The sequence below is a fragment of the Heptranchias perlo genome, chromosome 2 (assembly GCF_035084215.1).
Source record: "Heptranchias perlo isolate sHepPer1 chromosome 2, sHepPer1.hap1, whole genome shotgun sequence".
In the NCBI taxonomy this organism is placed as follows: Eukaryota; Metazoa; Chordata; class Chondrichthyes; order Hexanchiformes; family Hexanchidae; genus Heptranchias; species Heptranchias perlo.
The window spans coordinates 98839196-98860827 of record NC_090326.1 but is presented as its reverse complement, the minus strand read 5'-3'; the positions used below and the strand labels follow the sequence as shown (position 1 = coordinate 98860827).

At 40.3% G+C, this 21632-nt stretch overlaps 1 protein-coding gene across 5 annotated transcripts in view; it reads right to left on the bottom strand.

Moving 5' to 3' along the window:
• Positions 1–3624: 3624 nt before the first annotated feature.
• Positions 3625–21632, bottom strand: part of LOC137341584 (uncharacterized) — a 44707-nt gene continuing 26699 nt past the window's right edge. For 4 of the 5 annotated variants that reach the window (XM_068004808.1, XM_068004818.1, XM_068004825.1 and 1 more), the window contains 4 exons: positions 17527–17598; positions 15245–15346; positions 10728–10851; positions 3625–7418 (listed from right to left, as the gene is read on the bottom strand). In XM_068004808.1, the coding sequence (XP_067860909.1) occupies positions 7210–7418; positions 10728–10851; positions 15245–15346; positions 17527–17598 (507 nt within the window). In that variant the 3' untranslated portion in view covers positions 3625–7209. The remainder of the gene's footprint in view (positions 7419–10727; positions 10852–15244; positions 15347–17526; positions 17599–21632) is intronic. The other variant, XM_068004846.1, reaches the window with a different exon arrangement.

Here is a 21632-nt window from a genome sequence, read left to right as displayed (position 1 = left end):
ATGTAAGCCATCAGGTCCAGGGGATTTATCCGCCTTGAGTCCCATTATTTTGCTGAGTACCAATTCCTTAGTGATTTTAATCGTATTTCGCTCCTCCCCACCTCGAGCCCCCTGTTTGTCCAGTGTTGGGATATTCTTAGTGTCCTCTCCCGTAAAGACAAACAAAATATTTGTTCAGCATTTTTGCCAATTCCATGTTTCCCACCATTAATTTCCCGGTCTCATCCTCTAAGGGACCTACGTTTGCCTTAGCCACCCTTTTTCTTTTTATAGAACTATAGAAACTCTTGCTATCTGTTTTTATATTTTTTGCTAATTTCTTTTCATAATCTATCTTCCCTTTCTTAATCAATCCTTTCGTTACTTTTTGCTGTCTTTTGAAGACTTCCCAATCTTCTATCCTCCCACTAAGTTTGGCTATCTTATGTGTCCTTGTTTTTAGTAGAAGACTGTCCTTAATTTCGTTACTTCGCCACGGATGGCTGTCATTTCTTTTACACCCTTTTTTCCTCAGTGGAACATATATTTTTTGAAAGTTGTAAAATAACTCCTTGAGTGAACACCACTGCTCATGTACCGTCTTACCCTTTAATCTATTTCCCCAGTCCACTTTAATCAATTCCGCTCTCATACCATCATAGTCTCCTTTATTCAAGCTCAGTACGCTTGTTTGAGAACCAACCTTCTCACCCTCTAATTGGATATGGAATGTAACCATGTTATGGTCACTCATTCCAAGGGGATCCTTAACTAGGACATTATTAATTAATCCTGGCTCATTACACAGGACCAGGTCCAAGATTGCTTTCCCCCTTGTAGGATCAGTTACATACTGCTCAAGAAATCCATCCCTAATACACTCAATAAACTCTTCCTCAAGGCTGCCCTGCCCAATTTGATTTGTCCAGTTAATATGATAGTTAAAATCAACGGGTCATTCTCTCCCTGCCTTTCGGGTTCCTCTCTCTCTCTCTCTCTGTCTGTCTTTGTTATCTGACCCCGTGTGTATTCAGTATTCTTGAATGTAAGGTGTCCCAGACTAAACCTGTCTGAACACCATCCACTCCTTTGATTGCTGTAATTATCTCTCTGCCGAGGGGTGATAACAGGCAGTTGGAAAGATTATCTGTAATCACAGACATTGTTCTCTGACTATATATGCGTCTTTTTATGGAAACCCTTCTTCACTCACCTGACGAAGGAGCTAAGCTCCGAAAGCTTGTGATTTAAAATAAAGCTGTTGGACTATAACCTGGTGTTGTACGACTCTAAGTATTTAACAACACAGAGGTACTGGAGGGGCTGAGAGCAGTGGTGGAGAGATAGAGCAGGGTGTTCTTAGTGTTCATGCAGAAGCATATCGCATGTCTGCTGATCATGCCGCTAAAGGACGGCATCTAGATGAGGAAGAGGAGGGGGCCAAGGACAGATCTCGGAGACTCTGGGGGATAACAGTGTGTGGGCAGAAAGAGAAGTCATCGCTGGAGATGCTCTGGCTACGATCGGGTAAGTAAGGCCATTTCACTGCTGTGGCAAAAAACTGATTGGAGAGATTCAAATATGGAGTTACACAAAAAATGGGCATGGATTTGGGAGGCAACACATTCAAGGACTTGGGAGTGGAAAGGATGGTTGGAGATGGACCAGTAGTTTGCAAGTACGGAGGGGTGGAGGGTAGGTTTTCTTTTGAGGAGATGGATGATGACGGCAGTTTTGAAAAGTAGGCGGACAGCTCTCAAGGAGGGGGAACCATTTACAGTATCAGCCAGCAGGGGATGCAGGAAGCAGGAATCATGAACATGATGAGCTTGCAAAAAGCATGAGGGAGATAAGAGGAACTATAGAAATACATGGGTTCAAAGCTAGGAAGGTGAACATTGGGGGAGGTTTGGCTTGGTGGGCAAGGGAAGGAAGCAGCACAAGCAGCTGAAAGGATGGTCTCAATCTTAGTGATAAAGAAGTTCACGAGCTCCTCTCACTATGTTGGAGACGAGGGTGGAGGGGGTAAAAGAAAGGGTTTAAGGAGACATTTGGTCGTTAAGAAGCAGTGAGTTATCTGCTCTCCAGGATGATCCTGGAATAGTGGGAGGTTTTGGTAGTGGAGAGTGAGATCCTATGGTGGTTGATATGGTCCAGCCAGATCTCATGATGGATGGCTAAACCAGTTATGCGCCAGAAATTTTCGGAGAGTGCAGATGTGGCCCAAACCAGGAGATCAACAAGAATGGGAGTGTAAAAATTCAGTTGGGACAAGGGCATCAAAAGGTGAATGTGAGGGAGTGGTTAAGCAGGTCGATGACGGCAGAAGTATTGTGGTGAATGGAGGGCCAAAAGCTAGGCATTTGAGATTGTTTCGTTGTAAAAGAATTGGCGGGAGGTGGGGGGGGGGGGGGCGAGGGAGTTTTCCCTCCAGGGACACAGGAGGAAATGGGGCTGTGGCTGGTGATGGTTACAAGGAAGTGTTTGTAGTTGACCTTACCTGTGACGAGACCACGGGATTAGATGATCCACGGCAAAGTTGAGGGGGTGGCCATGAATGTGGGTAGGAGTGATTAGATAGAGGAGAAGGTTTAAGGAGGACAAGTGTAACAGTACCAAGCAAGTTGGAAAAGCAGAGCCTATTTAAAAAAAGGCTCGGGCGGTGTGATTAGAATCTCTGACTTCCAATTTTCCAAGCTCTTTGCTGGAAACTGTGATGCTTATTCTTTCCCCTACTCTGATCTTCAGTGAAAACAAGATGTGTTTTGGGGGAAAGAGGGGGACAAAAAGATTTGAATGTGTCTATAACACCCTTCTCCCTCCTTATAAGAGATTTAAAACATAACAGGCTGTAATTTGCTGTGGCAGGGCATCTAATGGCGTCTGCCGTTCGTTACACTTGCTTGTTTAGGGTTCTTAAATTTCTTTGTTGTCAAGTTGCTGAAAGTGCGAGCTGATAACATTGCAGCGAGGGAAACAGGGCATCTGGGATCTGAGCAAACAGGGCGAGCAACTGTGTATCTCCATAACTAATCAGATTGAAGGATTGTGAAATTAACAGCACAAGAACTGAGAAGGAAGTGTAAATTAGAGTGGGTGAATTCAATGTCAAATCAGGGAAAGAAAGATTGGATAGAGAGAGAAAAATGTAAAAAAATTAAAAGTTTTACATTTTTAAAATCTCCAACAATTAAAACCTGAAGGAATGAGACTCCACGCTTGTAATAATTAATTTTCAGTGCCAGAGGGGTTGACTGGCAGTAATTAACACTTTTCACGTAGTTAAAAGGGTACTTAGACCAGAATGGACAAGACTTAACATTCTGTGGCGAGTTTAGTTCATATCTACTGTGCAAACACAACTTCACGCCATTTAATGCGTTTCGATGGTGAGGCAGATGCGAGATGTCGTTTTCCCGAAGCTAATGGCGGAGTGGCGCATCTTGGACAGCAACTTTTGGATTTCTGCGTTTAACCGCGCATCTGCCCTTCGCCTGAAATTGCTGTAGCATTTACGCATAATAATGGAAAGCGCCATTAGCCTCACCATTATTTTGACAGCTAATTTTTGCCCAAGGTTTTTACTCATCCTCAGACTGTGTGATTGGAGAAAGAGCAAAAAGAAATATTGTTCCATACACAGTGTTGATTTTTCTGTTTATTTTGGATCCTTTGCAGTTACAATAAACTAAGAAGCAAACGCCACATTTATTTAAGCAATGATAAAACAAGTCTGAACTATTCAAGAAACTTTGAAATAAAACTCAGAACAGAGATCATCTTTTCCTGCCAGTTTACATTTTGAGCATCACACTGTTACTTAGCATCTACCATGCTTTCAAAGGAAAGTAATAAACAATTTTCACAAGTGAAATGACATTCCTTGTTCTTCAGTAAACAGGGCACTTCCCCACTCTATTCAGCCATGTAACCAAAACACAAAATAACGGAAAAAAATGTTCGTGACATTTTGATCGTAACTGAAACGAAAATGCTCAGGTGAAAAGATAATGAGAAATGGTTATTTACCAAATATTTTAAGACACACTTGTTGCATTTCAGGTATTACATATGAGAGTTTCTGTGTGCAGCTCAAAATAATTTAAAAGAATGTCAATCATTTCCGATCTACAAAGAAATTTTCCCCACAAAAACTCCTAATTTACTTTAGGAGTCAGGACATTCCCAAGAGCAAATAGCCTCTAGTTGAATTCAGGATACGACAGCAATTAGACCTTGTGACCTTCGGGTACAGGCCGCGCCACACACAGCCACTATTTAGCAACACAAAAATACAATGTGCAATACATGGAATAATACGCTACTTGTACTGATGAAGAATAACCCTATTTCAGAAACACAGATCCACACAATTTTGAATCTCTAATTATTAGTTCTCATATTTTAGGTTAGTTATCTACCAATGTAGAGTGCACATACGATGAAAATAGATAATGAGGTGTCACTTACATTTTACTGCATCAGTATTGTCATTTAATAGCTATTTAAATCTGTATAATTTATACGTAAAAAATACTCCAAGAGATTATAGATTTCACATAACATTTCACAGCTAAGACTCAGACCATACCACAGAAAATCACAAGCAAAAATCCTTTCCCTACAGCTTCCTTCTCCACCAACTTCGTTCCATTTTAGAGCTGTGTCTAGCACTTAATGCAGCTATTCTTCCTTTTCTAGTTGTCTGCAATTTGTTACAACACAAGTGTTGGAGATGCAAATTCTTGCACGTTTTAACCTTTGCGCCAATTTTCTCCTGTCCTCTCCTTACTATTGCATGGGTGCCAGTCACCAAACCAAGTAGTCATCATGCAAGCAAGGCTTAACAGTGATCATCAGCAAACGGAATCATCTGTAGGAAGACACTCTAGTTGCGATTAACCCTACCCTAACTCAATATTGACACACAAGCACTTTCAACAGGAGTCCCTGAATTGTGATCGGGAGTAGAAATCCAAGCCAATATTCCCCATCCTAATTGATGGGTGCTGCAACCAATTATAGTGCCCCAACTAAGATCAGCTAACTCAACACTGAGGATTGAACCCGTAACCTTGCTGCTCTATACAGTGGATTAACTGGCTGAGCCATCAGTGGAATCACTTACTTTATTTTTAAATATATTTTGGTTACATGTTTGAATAGGAAACAAAAAGTACTTTTACTTACTCGACTCAACAATTCTCAAGATTGGGAAGTCATTTTGTTTGTATAATGGCATATAATTTCAATGTTGGAAACCTTGCTTATTCAGTTTACAGTTCCCAAAACAAAAAGATGGTTATTCCATAAGCACATAATTCACTTAGATAAAACCTTGAATTGTACATTTATACACGTACAAGTTAATGCCAAATGATTCAAAGTGAAACAGATTTACAGCTCTGAAATTAACCACAGCTGCAAATCTGAGATTATATCACTCTTTTGAAATACATGGTATTATTTATTATGTATTAAAATAGCCAAAATTCACAATACTTGTGTACTCATCGAACAGTCCAAATGAGGAAATGTTCTATGATCATGCATGTTTCTCCAATTCTCCTTTCTAAAATTAAACATTTCCTACAAAATCAATGTGCAGATATAACTGATGAAAAAGTGTGCCATTTAAAAGCTGCAAGGAAAATCCAATACTCCAACGATTAGTTAACAAACATTTACACATAAAAACAGGTATGAGCTGAAAGACCTTTCTATTGGGGTGCATAAGAACACCCAATTTTTTAAAATTAAAAAAGGTGTTAATGTATAAAGTCAAGCTAATCAACGCAACACAAACAAAAGAAACTCTCGGGCACGCACACTATCAAGTTTTTATGCCCAACAGAAAAACTGCTTCTCACCCATTTTTTATTCCATACATCGTGTACATCACAACAAATAGCTCTATAACTCACCTAAAAGTAGCCTTTCAACACTTCTCTCTCAGTCATGTTGTATCATAACTTGCATCATGACTGTTTACCAAATTGGTCCAGCAACTTGCACCCAAGTAAATGAGTAGCATTCTCCCCACCCTCAGACAAAGGGGGAAAAAAATTAACATGCCACGTTACGTTGTGTAACAAAGTAACAAAAAAATGTTCAGATGTTTGGAAATACTGTAGATTTAGGTGAATTGCAAACTTGGCACATTTTGGACTGTGTAATCTGCATTAAACTTGAGTGATGCCGTAACTGCCTTGAAACTCACTTGTAAAAAATTGTATAATATTCCTACAACCACCAAATCATAGATGCCTCTCTTCTTGCATTAGTGGTCAGTTTTAGCTTGTAATCAGATTGTGCACGTGCCAAAAACTGCTGAAGCCAACTGCATCTCTGGCTATCCTAAACTTTCAGCAAATAAATTGGTGCTGAATTGGATGGCCCAGCAACAGTCTTTGGTCTCTGCAGAGTTGGTTGATCTCTGGTCAGACAACAGTGGCAACACTACATTTGGCCTGTGACCTTGGGTAAGGAAAGGGAAGGGGGCCCAGGGGGGGTGGAGAAAGAGAAAGGCAGCCAGAGCTCCTGTTCCTGATTGCCATCCAATGATCCCTGCTTACAAAGTACACTTGGTGGACTAGGTGAGGACAGGGTGGGGCTTGTATGTGATGCCCACCATGGTTTAACTGTCTACACACAACATGCAAGTTTGAGTAACACTTGCTGGTGCCCATGGAAATGCACCAGAGATGAATAGAGAAAACAAGGAGATTAAAAAAAAACACTTCACTCCTGAAACTAGTTCTTCTAGGAGCACCAGGTTATGTACTTGTAGCGTTCAATGAAAGGGGAAAAAAAAGGACAAGCTATTAAAGCACTGCCTCCAATAGACAATGCAGATTGCTTTTTAATGGATCATCTCAGTTTCATTAAAAAAGTATTCTGTGGGGGGAGGGGGGAAAGATATATTATTTCACTGCATTTTGAAGTTTCAGTTAGATTGTGATCTTAGGATAGATAGAGTAGAACAAGACCCTTTCTTGATCTACCCATTACAAGTCATATGGATAACCTTTAAGGAGATGTTGTCTATTTAGTAAACAAACACAAAAAGTACAATGATGTTAAATAAAAAGTAATGGATGGCCAAAGAAAAAAATACAGAATTAAGATGTACGTGACCCTTGTTGGTTTGTGGTGTGCTGCGGATGTGCCACGTTCAGAATGCACAGCTTCCAACCATCCATTATTCTCCATATGCACCTTGCTATAAATTTAGCGACCATAGTAGGTATTGTTTGTGTTTGTATTCGTGCCCCAGTTTACATCCTGGATACTGGGCTTATAATCTGATGCATAGCCCCTGCTTGAAGAGGAATACAATGCAGAATCCCTGGCAGGAGTGGTAGAGGATAGGTACGCTGTGGAATCAAGTGATTGTCTCAGGTTTGTCGCCAAAGTATCCTGCTTCCAATCATAACCACCTAAAAAATACAGAGCAAAATAGAACATAAGTAGATTTTGTTATAAGAATGGACTGTGATGCCAGGTCTGAAAATTATAGCCAGACACTACCCAACGCATCCCATTATGAAATAAGCAATGCAAGGCAGAAATAATGCAACATGTTGCATTTTCAACTCTTCAGGCAAGGTAGGTATTTGAATTTGACATGCGGCAAATATGCTAAGTCATATCCAGAAATTAGGAAGTACCAACGCCGTAATTACAAACCAAATCTCAAACCTCAAACACCAACACATCGGTTTATTTAAAAACTCCGATTGACAGAAACAAATTCTCAAGATACATACTGAGAATGGTGTGATGGCAGTTTTCATCAGTTCTCTGCCATGCAAAGTCTGTCTGGAACCAAAGCCCAATTAACTGAATAGCTTAGGAAGATTGCTATCAGAACTTGGTTCTATTTATGGGGAGGTCTTGCACCTACGTGCAGATCTGGATGAGCTAGTTCCTGAACTATGGGTATACACTCAACCCGTGGAGTCGAAAGGGTGTGATGAAGAGCTGTATACTTGCACTGGCAACATTTATTGGCACTTGAAAGCACAAATACTGTGTCATTTCTGGTTAGCATCATTGAGATCAATAACTGCAGATTAGCCCCTCAGGATGCAGTGACAACCAGACCAGGGGGACCTCAAGCATTTCCACCCTGAGGAATTTGTTTTGATTCCTTAGCTCGAGGATAGGTCTGAATCTCTGTCCTTGGGAATTATCAGTTACAGCTACAGGAGTAACATTACACCTTTCCTGGCCTCGAAGCAGGTCTTCTCTAAGGCGAAAAGTGTAATTAACTTTCCACACTCTTAGCCAACCACTGCCAGAGGGTAAATGTGCAGTATGCTCAAGAAACCTGTGGTCATGGTATCTCTGACTCAACCACAGGCTTTTAATCACACCCCAGAAAGAAAAGCAAGTGCCAGCCCTCCACTAACCACTAAGGTCTGGAGGAACAAGCCACTGCTGAAATTAGGATCCTGGATCTTGTTCCATCTTTCATGAGACAAACTTCAGTTAAAGTGAGGGTATTTAAAGCCCAGTGAGAAAGAACCCTTTCTTCAAAGAGGGCTTACAACAAAAAAATTGGTGAATCTTAGGCCTCAATGTTGGATTTGTCTCTGAAGTCTTCCCAAGAATTACTTACCAGTGCTAAATTAATCACCAAGTCCTTAATGACATTTGACAGATGCACAGGTACATATGCCAGTTTGGGGAACCGGCCAAAAGGACCAACTGAATTTCCATTTCAGTCACTGACTGATGCCTTCAATTGCATTTTAGTCAGCTTCACATTGCCTCATGAACCAGAATAAATAGTACGCACAAAGCATATATTAATTTCCCAGCTGAAGGGAAAAATAATTCAGTCAGTATGTCCAGCAGTTCATGATACAAGCTTGCAACGTAGCTTTGAAATTTTGTTCCATTACCTGGAAGCTACCAGGCAACTGGAATACTTCAGAGTTCTCTTTACTCACTGTAGATTGTACCTTATACAAGACAGTGAATTCTGCTGACAGCATATTAAACAAATGCCATTTGCACAGGCTCCCCAGACAGCTATTACAGCTGGACAATCTGTGTGTAAACTACAGATTGTTTGGAGGGGCTTGTTGGTTGAATTCATCCTCCATCAAGAGTCACAAGACCTAGATAACCTTGCCTCAGCAAATGCAGAAAGTCACAGGCACCAGCAAATGCAGAAAGTCACAGGCACAGTTACCTTCTCCCAATCAACAACTCAAATGTCTTTATGTAAAGACTTTTATACTTTCATGAGGAGTTCCAGGAGAGTGCAACTCAAATGGAAATCTGTGCTCTCTGTGCATTGCTCAATCCTATTTACTTCAGTTGGTGCAGACATTCCTAATCTGGGCCAGTGGGACTCCAGTCCTGTGATTCCCATAGCTTCAGGGAGGGAATCTGGCTCCACACATTTGGAGGCAAGTGGAGACCGAAGGACAGCTCATAAAACCTACAGAAATGTTGGTCACTGATTCCATCAAATCCTTTACATTACAGAATGCCATCAACACCTGGACTACCACAGAATACTGTTGACAGCACTCTTGATGTAAGAGTGCAATAAGGTTGAAGCCATTTGTTCATTACAGTCAAAGAAATTTGACGTGGAACAGAGGTAGAATGCAGTTCCATATTACGACACAAGTGGTCTTCTTCCCTGATGTAGAAGGCATTCTGTTAGGTTCTTTCACAAGAGTACTGGTGAGGAGTTTCTTGGAGATCGGGACCAAAGTGACTGCAATTGCCCAATGGCAGTGGTGGTGGTGCCTCTACAACAGCCATCATTACCTGCAAGTAAGGCTTAAATGATTTAGCCTTAAAGCTTTTGAATTACAAAAAACAGGGCTTACTCCAATCTAAGGTTGCAAAGGGCAAATTTTGCAGCTGGGAACACAGCTCCAAGTCCGCTTATAGGAGCTATTCCCAAGGTACGACAAAGCTGGCATGGATAAATATGGATCTTAGGCAACTGATGATGTACCCAAGATCAATTAAGCAAAGAGTGTTAGTGAAGAGTTTCTTGGGATACTGGGACCAAAGTGACTGTAATTGTCCAATGACAGTGGCGGTGCCTCTACGACAGCTGGCACTGCCTGCAAGTCAAGCTTAAATGATTTAGCCTTAAAGCTTTTGAATTACAAAAAGCAAGGCCATTCCAACCTGAGGTTGCAAAGGGCAAACACAGCTCCAAGTCTGCTTGTAGGAGCTATTCCCAAGGTACGACAAACCTGGCATGGATAAATATGGAGCTTAGGCAACCGGTGATGCATCTAAAGTCAGCTAAGCTACAAAAGCAACTGGTTGGTATAGCCTGTGTCAGCTGACTCTTGCGCAGTGTGGAGCCCGACACCGGGTCCTTGACCTCAGAATTTGCAATGATACTGCAAAGGAGATCACAGTTTGGGTACTAAGTGATACCCTTGAGTAACCATTTCTGAAACAATTCCAGAGACTGGACAAGGTTGATATGCCAGATCAAACCTTAGTGACTTTTAGGATTCTGAACTTTTGATCCAGAATTTAAATTTGGATCTTAATGATTTTTGATCATAGCTTCAGGTGTTGTCCTATTACAATTCCTGTCATCCCACTCACCTGAAAATCCAAACTGAACTTCAGACAAGATCCTGAATTGATCAACTGAAGTCGATGGAAAGACATCAATGAGGTACAAGAGGTAATATGGTTTGTTTTGTGTCACCTGTAAATAGAGATGTTGCTGATAATTTTCAAATCTGAATTACCTCTAGGGCTTTCTGAGTCACGTATTGCTGAAGCTGACACATCAGGATTATATCTGGAATAGTCATCTTGTATACCGGTGGATCTTGCGGTTCTCTGATCCAATGATGCCCATATGGCTGGGTCCTTTGAGGTTGGGCAAGGGAAAAAAGGTTTGAAATGGGATACAGCAAGAACTATGCAGACACTGTTTAGTTAAAAACAAAGCATAAAAACATAGTTTTTTTTCCCAAAAGAAGAAACCCAGTTCTAGTTTATTTACTGCAACTTAAGATCATTGAACCATTTTAGGGTGGCAGTAAATAAAGTTCACTGGGATTGTCAGTCAAGTACCCTTGGTAATCAATTTAAGATGAGTGTATGATATTTGAGTTCACAGAAACAAAACAAAAACAGAGATCTCAAATGGTATTGATTCTCAAACTTCTTTATTCAATTTAGCTGTAGTTAGTTTCACTGAAATAAAGGCAAACCTGAAATTAGCAGTGAAAACACAGAAAATTCTGGAGCCAACACTTCAAATGATGACTCTTAAAAAAAAATGTCTTTGAAGAATCCAGCTACTAGTATGGTGACAATATATCAGAGAGAAGAAAGAATTGGAAAATGTATGCAAGTTTCCTATTCCATTCAAAGACAGCCTGCCGTCCGCATAGTGGAGAGAACAAGGCAGCATGAAGCAGCATTTCTGTTTGAAAAGCATCAATGGGAGAGTTGTTGAAGTGATCACAGTAGACTAGTCTCCACTTATACAGGTTGAATATATTCCTGAAAAATAATCTGCAAGCCAGTTTAGCCTTCCTGCTAAATGACTCAAGTCATCTGGAGTTCCATAACAAATACCAGTCCACATCAAGATGGTCTGTTCCGGTAAAACGTTATAGTTAATGCTACTGATCTTCAGCATCATTTTCTCTGGCAGTGGTTCACACAAACGATGAGAGTCTTAAACATATGAAAATCCAAATAATCATATGAAACTTCTTTTCACATGTGACACCACGTTGCACGCAAGGCTTTATAGACTCTCCAGTTGCACTGTAAAGTATCAATTGCCAGGAGTGAAAGCTTTGCAGACTATCCAAAATATTCAACACTATCCACCAATACCATGACAGACATAAGACAACCATGAGGATATGAGTGCAAGTATCTGGAATCAAAGAAACCATGGTTAAGAAATTTAACACCGGGGAGTGTGGATGAAAACCTTTTATTTTATTCCATAGGTTTAATTGGAAAAGAAATGAATTAAACATGGGATGAAGATTGAGATATTATATCCTATACTGTTTGGAATTGAGGCCCTGAGTAAACCACATTCCGTATTAGTGGGAGATGGGTTTCCTGGCAACTGTTAAGCAGACCTGAAAGAGATAACTTTTTCAGTTTTTTTTAGGAGGTCTAAATCAGTCAATCATTTGGGTGAAGGTAAATGCAAACCGTTAAAATTAGATCAGCTGTTTTTGCAGCCATACAATTTATGGAACTTCCAATTGGTGTGGATAAATTGAACGGCAGCATTGTGCATCATAAACAAGCATCAGTTGAAAAATGCCTACAAATGTTGACAGAAATGTTACAAGCAGCATCCTTTAGATCTGCTCAAGATTTAGGTCAACTAATTTCACTGCAAATTGCTTGGATGATTGTTCTTGATGTTCTTAATAGCAGCAAAAGCAAAACCTACTTCTAGATCAAGTGAAGTTTATCAGATTGTAATGAAACAAGCTTATTTAACAGATTATATTCCTGAGCACAGGAGGTGAAATGTTAACCATCCAAAACTTTAAAAAAAATACAAAAAGGGATAATTTAATTAAATTGTACAGCAGGGAGCAGGAACATATTTGCTTAAAGTATTCTGGCCATAGTGGAAGAAAATAAATCACTTCTCACTAACTTTACACGTTGAGATAGGAGAGCAAAGGAGCTCTAGTGAAACCCACATCAATATGTATAGTCCAACAGATCTACCACTGGAGGAAAGTCTCTTGGTGAGCAAAATTAAAAATGATTAGATATGTATATGCAAGTTCCTTCCCCAGTGCACAAATGAATAGGGCTTAGGTAGACTTTTCAGTGTTTGTGGCTCTTTTAACTCCAAGTCTCACTCGAAGCTAAACGAGAGAATTAACAGGGCTGTTTTCTAGCAGTTCCTGAATCAACTGCTGAAATTGGGTGCTAACCTTTGCTGAACATAAAGATTTCCCCCCCCAAAACTGAGACTGATTATCTTTGATGCACACCTTCCAGCTGCGTTCTTATCTGTGAAGTTTTTAGATCAGTTAGTAGAGTTGTTGGAAAATTGTAGGCTCAAGCCCCACTCCAGGATTGAGCACATACTTTAGACATTGAGAAGCGTGACAAGGTACTATATAATTGCAAGCTCTGTCTTCCTTTACATAATACCTACACCATAATTGTGTGTGAAGAAGGAATAAAATAGGTTGAGGTATTTTCCTCATGCACAGCAAAGCCCTAGCGATCACAACAGATTTAGGTTTTGGTAACATCAACATAACAAAACCCTCATCTGGAATTTATATATCTGCTGTTTGAATTTAGCAGAAGACACAGGCCATTCCTGCAACTGTTATGCTGAAAGAAAAGGAGCACTAATCCTGGATTGGATTGGAGAACGTCCAGAACAACGGCAACATCATAACGTGAAACCTGGAAGTGTTCCGCACCAAGCAACAAGGCCACCCTGCCCAAATTGGACTGACAGCAGAAGTCTGCTTTCTTTCCATCTTGACTTCTAGCAAAGGGCCATCTGTGGACCTGAAGAAAGATGGCATAGCTAGTGGTCTTGCTCAGAAGATAGAACCTACAGTATCATGAATATTTATCTTCCATCTTTATGAGGAAGCGATCTTAAGAAATGGCATTGGTGAAATGCTGCAAGTTATCTGCACTGGCTGGATTCCTAAAAAGGTAATGATTGTCAGTTGTAGGACAATCCAGATATTTGTGCGGGAGGAGGCAGTCTGTGCAGTACAAGAATATTTGGCACCAAAATTATCTTGGCAAATGATTTCGAAAGGGGTCGGGACAGAAACAGAAGACTGAGGCAGTTGGCACCAAAACCCTGGCTGAGAAAAAATACCAGGCAGGCAATCAGCTCTATGCAGAACTGAAACAAAGTACAAAGTCTCCTTCCCAGCCAAAAACTGAAAGAAGCAAAATAGGAGAATTCATAAAACCTCTTCAAATGTTAATTCCAGATAGCACATGATTCTGTAGTTAAGAGACCTTAATTTAGTTGACTTTGCCACTCAAAAAAATCCATGCCTCAGTTCCTGTACCAAGTTGGTTTATGGTATAAGAATTAACGGCAAAGCTTTAGTGGTGGTAGATTTTGGAAGATTTGATGGATAGACAATCCATTCAGTTGCAAGTTTCCTATTTTGAAAAACTGTAGAGTGAGAGCTCTCCTTGACATAGTGGATGCTTGTGTAAATAGTAGTGGCGAATGTCACAACGTGCCTTGGTGTACTTCTACTTACAATGAATCAATCTTTGACGTTTGGTCTTTCATCTGTCAAGAGAGCACGAGAGAAAGTGCAAGACACAAACACTAAAGGAAAACTCACATTGGTAGTTTTGCAAAAATTATACTTTAATGAAATAACACCTGCTCATTACATAGGATTAAGTAGCAATTTTTTTTAAATATAAACTGTACCACTTGGCAAATTTTGTTCAGAAATGTGGGAAAACAGTTATCCTGTATACTTGGATAAGACAAGAAATTGAGTTCACTGTTGGAGATTGCGAGTCAGGGGCCATGTTAATTATGAGTCACTGCAGTTGATAGCATTGTAACTCACTCTGGAGAGGGCCTCACCTGACCCAGCTCAAACCTACCATGCCTGACGCTCCAGTGCCAGTCTTGCTGTTGCCTCTTTCCAGCTCCAGATAGTGGTGGTAAAAAGATACAGTGCATGTAAAAGTGAGTGGGCATATTAAAATCAAATTTCCCACTCTCTGGGAAAACAATTACCTAATTGAGATTGGGAATTGACCGACACAAACACACCTGGTTTTACATTGGCTTTCAGCAAACTATTAGCCAGCTGGCCAATGAATCAGTCGTCAATCAATTATATTTTAATACACTATTAATGCTGGTGGAATTCAAGACTGCACACAAGGTCAAAATATCTTCCTCACAAATGCCCATCTACCCCAAGGATGTTGCACCAGAATAGAAATCACCACAAAACTCCCATTAACCTGTGTTAGATGGAAAAGTATCACTCTGCTGCAAGCGCACTATATTCATACCTGAGGATTGTGTACAGTGGAACAACATCCAGAAACATCCACTCAAATCGGAAGAACTTATGTTACTGGTTTAAAGGCAGAGATAACCATTAATGAAATGGAAAATTTTTGAGCAAATTGCAGACATTTAACATTTAACATAAAAACAGACTATTTAAACAAGGGATCTTAACCACCAACTACATGTAGACCCATGGATCAACCAGTAGAAGAATTTCAAAATACTCACAGTTTCTTTCTTTTGATAGTAACTGATCAATGCGTCCTTGAAAGCCTTTGTAACCTTCAGAACAAAACTGGCATCGTCTTCACTTTTTATCTGAAAGTTTTGCTGCAAATAAACACAAAGTTACATTTCTACATCTCACTATAAACCATCAAACTATGCAAATCAGAGAAATGTCTTCGACAGTTGAGAATTTCAGTGACCAGAACTGGCCACAGTAATCTAAATGTGATGTAACGAGATGACTTCTTCCCACTTTTACACTACTGTTTTTTCAAATATATGCTGATGCCACATGGAATCTGGCAACTGTGGAATCATAACAAAATGCCCCAAAAAAACAAAGTTATTGTGTCCCCATCTATGCACCCTAAACTGACTATATCCAATACTGGATGAGCAAAAATTTCCTTCAACTAAATATTGGGTAGACCGAAGCCATTGTTTTTGGTCCCCACCACAAACTCCATCCCCCTCCCTGGCCATTGTCTGAGGATGAGCCTGAACGTTCACAACCTTGGCGTCCTATTTGACCGAGATGAGCTTCCAACCGCATATCCGCTCCATCACCAAGACAGCCTACTATCACCTCCGTAACATTGCCCATCTCCTGCCTCAGTTCATCTGCTGCTGAAACCCTCATCCATGTCTTGGATACCTCTAGACTTGACTATTAATGCTTCCCTGGCCGGCCTCCCATCTTCCACCCTCCATAACTTGAGCATATCTAAAACTCTGCTGCCTGTACTCTAACGTGCACCAAGTCCCATTCACCCATCACCCCTGTGCTTACAGGTACACTGGTTCACGGTCCGGCAAAGCCTTGATTTTAAAATTCTCATACTTGCTTTTAAATCCCTCCATGGCCTCACCCCTCCCTATCTGTAACCTCCTCCAGCCCTACAACCCTCCAATCTCGGCGCTCCTCCAATTCTTACCTCTTGCGCATCCCCAATTTTAAATCACTCCACCCTTGGCGGCCGTGCCTTCAGCTGCCTAGGTCCTAAGTGCTGCAATTCCCTCCGTAAACCTCTCCGCCTCTCTCTCCTCCTTTAAGGCGTACCTTAAAACCTACCTCTTTGACCAAGCTTTTGGTCACCTGTCCTAATAACTCCTTATGTGGCTCAGTGTCAAATTTTGTTTGACAATCGTTCCTGGTTAAGCATCATGGGACGTTTTACTATGTTAAAGGCGCTAAATAAATGCAAGTTGTTGTTGTTTATTGCAGGCCTCTGCTAAGGATAGTTGCAGACATAGGAGATCTGTTCAGTGTGTCTGTTCATCTGATTGTACCTCCCTTTTTGCAGGGAAGCAACTGCTCACCAGTACTCCACAGCACAAGTCGATAATTTGAGGGTTGCAAACCCACAATCTACTACTAGGTGGCACGGTGCACTTGAATTTCAACATGTGGGGCCACCATCCCACCCAAAAGATATGCTTAAATACCATCAGATCTCTTGTGGTGTTACTCATGTAGTCAGAGGTTTTATATTGTGGGTGTCATGTCCCCTATTCACCATGCTAGTGACCTGCTCAAAAAATTTAAACTAGATTAGTCAGACATCCTTCACAAATCCATGCTGACTCTTTTTGATCAGCTCACACTTGTCCAAGGGCTCAGTCAACTGATGTTAAACTGAGAAATATGTAATTACTTGGTTTCTCTCTCTCCCTCACTTCTTAAATAACGGAGTGACATTGCTATTTTCCAATGCAAAAGGCACAATTCCTGAATCTAGAGAGCTTTGGAAAATTATGACTAACACATTTACAATTTCCTCATCTATTTCTTTTAATACTCTGGTGTGGAAACCATCAGGTCCTGGAGATTTGTCTACCTTAAGTCCTGTTATTTTCTCCATCATCATTTTTTTTTAAAAAAACATTTTAAATCCACTAAGTTCCCTGGACCTCAACACTGAAAAGTTCAAAAGGAAAATTTACAGGTGACAGGACATACCAATTTTCATTATGTATATATACTGCCAGCAGTGAAATTAAGATATCTCCTTCCATAAGGCTGACCCTAATTTACTCATGGCTTCATTAGTTCAGTTACCTGACTATTACATCAATCCTCACAGAGAGAATCCAACATGAAAAATCTAACTTCGTACACATATATGTAAATAAGCTAAAAGCTCCAATAGGTAATATAGTGTCATAGAACAAGAATTTTTTTTTTGAAGTTCACACTTTGGATTGTAACAGATTAGCTTCACCTCCCTGTTACATAATATATATCATTTTATTAATAACAGGCAAAGTGAATTCAGACTCACCAAATAGTCATACAGTTTCTTCCTTTTAAGATCAACCACATCTGAAAAACTCTGTGGCTGGGAATAATCACACTGCAAGATGGAATAAGAAAATTCATGAGGAGGTTCTGTTCAATGTTATAAATATAAATTGTCGCCCACAGATCTTCATAATGTATTCAGTTTATAAAACAAGTTGAAAAAAAGTTATGCATGAAAGTGGATTTGAAAAGAGATCGAGAGCCTGGACCTCAAGACTGAAAAAAAAATAACGGAGTTATGCCTATTATGCTATCTCCTGCCATTAAACAGTCCCATGAACTTGCTTCACGACAAAAAAGTAGGCCAACTATTACATTTGTACTCTTCACTGCAGATAGATGAATTCCCTTCCAAAACAGTCTAAATCCATCCTTGGGGCACTAACAAAATTGCAATGGAAAATTGTACAGGCAGAGAAAATAATACACTTTCTACATTTAGAATGATAACTTTTTCTCAAAATGGTTTTTACTCTTACAATGCTGTAAAAAAGTAATGCTAGTACTACAAGAATGTACATGCTAGTAAAATAGAATACTGTCACTGGATATGCTAGGACACTGAAAGGCTATAAGAAATAGAAAAACTGAAATCAAGAATCTTTCAAGTCCATCAGGATGCTATTTCAAAATCAAGAGAAATTTAAAAAGGAGAAAGTGCCAGAGAGAAATGATTGCACATCAAGACCTACTTAATGTATCATGTTCTGCACAAAAAAGCAAGTTCTATTTTGTACAGTACTTTTTAAAAAAATTTAAGTTACATGTTGCAAACTCACAATGAAAGTTAGCCAAAAATATTTTAAAGTGTTTAAGTAGGGAAAGGCCAATTTACCCATTACTTGAATGCATTCACAGTTAACATTTCAGTTTTTTAAAAAGCTACAAAAAAGGAAAATACTACTACTAATAAACTAAGAAAAAGTAGAGACTCGGTGGCACACTGTTCCTTCTGCCTCAACCCAACTGCAAGAAACATAAAAATTGTCACAATAATGCAGCAAGGGGTGCGGCATTGAGGTTTGGACCTGGGCCAAAGCATATAGCAGGTAAAAGTGAAGACTGCTTTACACTCTTACCAATAATGCTCATCTAACCCATGCTATCTGTCCTGAGAGATCTTGATACAGATATCAGATTCCCAAAATGGGAAAGTGTTCCATTTCCCAGCACAAACATGAAGTGATATCCGATAAAATAAACAGTTACATGGAGAAATAGCTACATATGGTCTTTGTAGTGAATGTAGGAAAAACGTATTCCATTTCTTCAGGTATTGACTGGACACTAGCAGGAGGTTACAATAGAACAACAGAAGATCTTGTCTAATATCAACCTTGTTCAATGGACCAACTCAATGCATCAACTACTCTTGGTTGAAATTGATCAAAGGTTTCATCAGATGATCATATGGTTATGGAAACAGCCAGCCTCTTTTGGATGCAGGTAAATAAAACTGATGTACCAAGATCTACTGCTGTGGGGGGAGGGTTAAAACTAATTTGGCAGAGGGAGGGGAAATACGATGAAGCATCAAAGAGGAGAAACAAGGTGCATAGAGAACTGGGAGAGGCAAACAACATTAGAATAAAGAATAATCCAGAAAGAGGGATCATACAGGGGAGAAATGCAAAGAAAGATTAAGGCGGGTTTGGAGTGCATATGCGTAAATTCACGGAGCTTGTCAAATAAGGTTGGAGAGCTGCACGCACAAGTTGCCACGTGGGGTTATGGTATAGTGGCAAAAACAGAAATTTGTCTCAAACAAGGACAGAAATGGGAACTTAACATTCCTGGCTACAGTGTATTCAGGAGAAATAGGGAAGGAACATAGGAACAGGAGTAGGCCATTCAGCCCCTCGAGCCTGCTCCACCATTTGATAAGATCATGGCTGATCTGTGATCTAACTCCATATACCCGCCTTTGGCCCATATCCCTGAATACCTTTGATTGCCAAAAAGCTATCTATCTCACATTTAAATTTAGCAATTGAACTAGCATCAATTGCCATTTGCGGAAGAAAGTTCCAAACTTCTACCACCCTTTGTGTGTAGAAATGTTTTCTAATCTCGCTCCTGAAAGGTCTGGCTCTGATTTTTAGACTGTGCCCCCTACTCCTAGAATCCCCAACCAGCGGAAATAGTTTCTCTCTATCCACCCTATCCGTTCCCCTTAATATCTTATAAACTTCGATCAGATCACCCCTTAACCTTCGAAACTCCAGAGAATACAACCCCAATTGGTGTAATCTCTCCTCGTAACTTAAACCTTGAAGTCTGGGTATCATTCTAGTAAACCTACACTACACTCCCTCCTATGTCCTTCCGAAGGTGCGGTGCCCAGAACTGCTCGCAGTACTCCAGGTGCAGTCTAACCAAGGTTCTGTATAGCTGCAGCATAACTTCTGCCCCCTTGTACTCTAGTCCTCGAGATATAAAGGTCAGCATTCCATTAGCCTTATTAATTATTTTCTGCACCTGTTCATGACACTTCAACGATCTATGTACCTGAACCCCAAATTCCCTCTGGACATCCACTATTTTTAACTTACCACCATTTAGAAAGTACCCTGTTCTATCCGTTTTTGGTCCAAAGTGGATGACCTCACATTTGTCTACATTGAATTCCATTTGCCACAGTTTTGCCATTCACCTAATCTATCAATATCACTTTGTAATTTTATGTTTTCATCTACACTGCTTACAATGCCACCAATCTTTGTGTCATCGGCACACTTAGATGAGACTTTCTATGCCTTCATCTAAGTCGTTAATAAATATTGTGAATAATTGAGGCCCCAAGACAGATCCCTGCGGGACTCCACGAGTCACATCCTGCCAATGTGAGTACCTACCCATTATCCCTACTCTCTGTCACCTTTCGCTCAGCCAACTTCCTAACCAAGTCTGTACTTTTCCCTCGATTCCCTGGGCTTCTATCTTAGCTAACAGTCTCTTATGTGGGACCTTATCAAATGCCTTCTGGAAGTCCATATAAATAAATAACATCCATTGACATTCCCCTGTCCCTACTTTAGTCACCTCTTCAAAAAATTCAATCAGGTTCGTCAGGCATGACCTACCTTTCACAAATCCATGCTGGCTCTCTCTGATTAACAAACTTCGAGGTGTTCAGTCACTCTATCCTTAATTATAGACTCCAGCATTTTCCCCACAACAGGTGTTAGGCTAACTGGTCTATAATTCCCTGGTTTCCCTCTCTCTCCTTTCTTAAAAAGTGGAGTGACATGTGCAATTTCCCAATCTAGAGGGACAGTTCCTGAATCTAGAGAACTTTGAAAGATTATAGTTAGGGCATCTGCAATGTACTCACTTACTTCCTTTAAAACCCTGGAATGGAAACCATCTGGTCTTGGGGATTTGTCACTCACTAAGAAAAAAAAAGGACGGGGTGGCAGTATTGATCAAAGATACTACACAATTGTGGAAAGGGATGGTGTGCTTGAGGATTTAAAGACAGATTCTATTTGGTTAGAGTCAAGGAGCAAAAGAGGAGCTGTTACACTGTTGGGTGCATACGATAGACTACCAAATAGTGGGAAGGAGATGGAGGAGCAAATCTACAAGAAAATTTCAGAAAGATGTAAAAATAGAGTTGTGATAACGGGGGCTTCAATTATCCCAATATAAACGGGGGAAAAAACAGTGTGAGGGTAAGGAGAGGGAGGGATTCCTGAAATACGTACAGGAGAACTTTCTTGATCAGTATGTTTCCAGCCCAATGAGGAAGGAAGCAATGCTGGGTCTAGTTCTGGGGAATGAAGTGGGACAAGTGGAGCATGTTTCAGTGGGAGAGCATTTGGGAAATATCATTAAGTTTGCAGTTATGGAAACTGACGACGAACAATCAAAGATGAAGATACTCAACTGGAAGAGGGCTAATTTCAATGACTTGAAAGGGGATCTGGCCCAGGTGGATTCCAAATAAAGGTTGGCAGGTAAAACAGTAAATGAGCAATGGGAGCCTTAAGGGAGGAGATAGTTCAGGTACAGACTAAACACGTTCCTATAAGGGGGAAAGGAAGGGCATCCGTTATGGTATAGGAGGCATAATTTCAAAGTTTG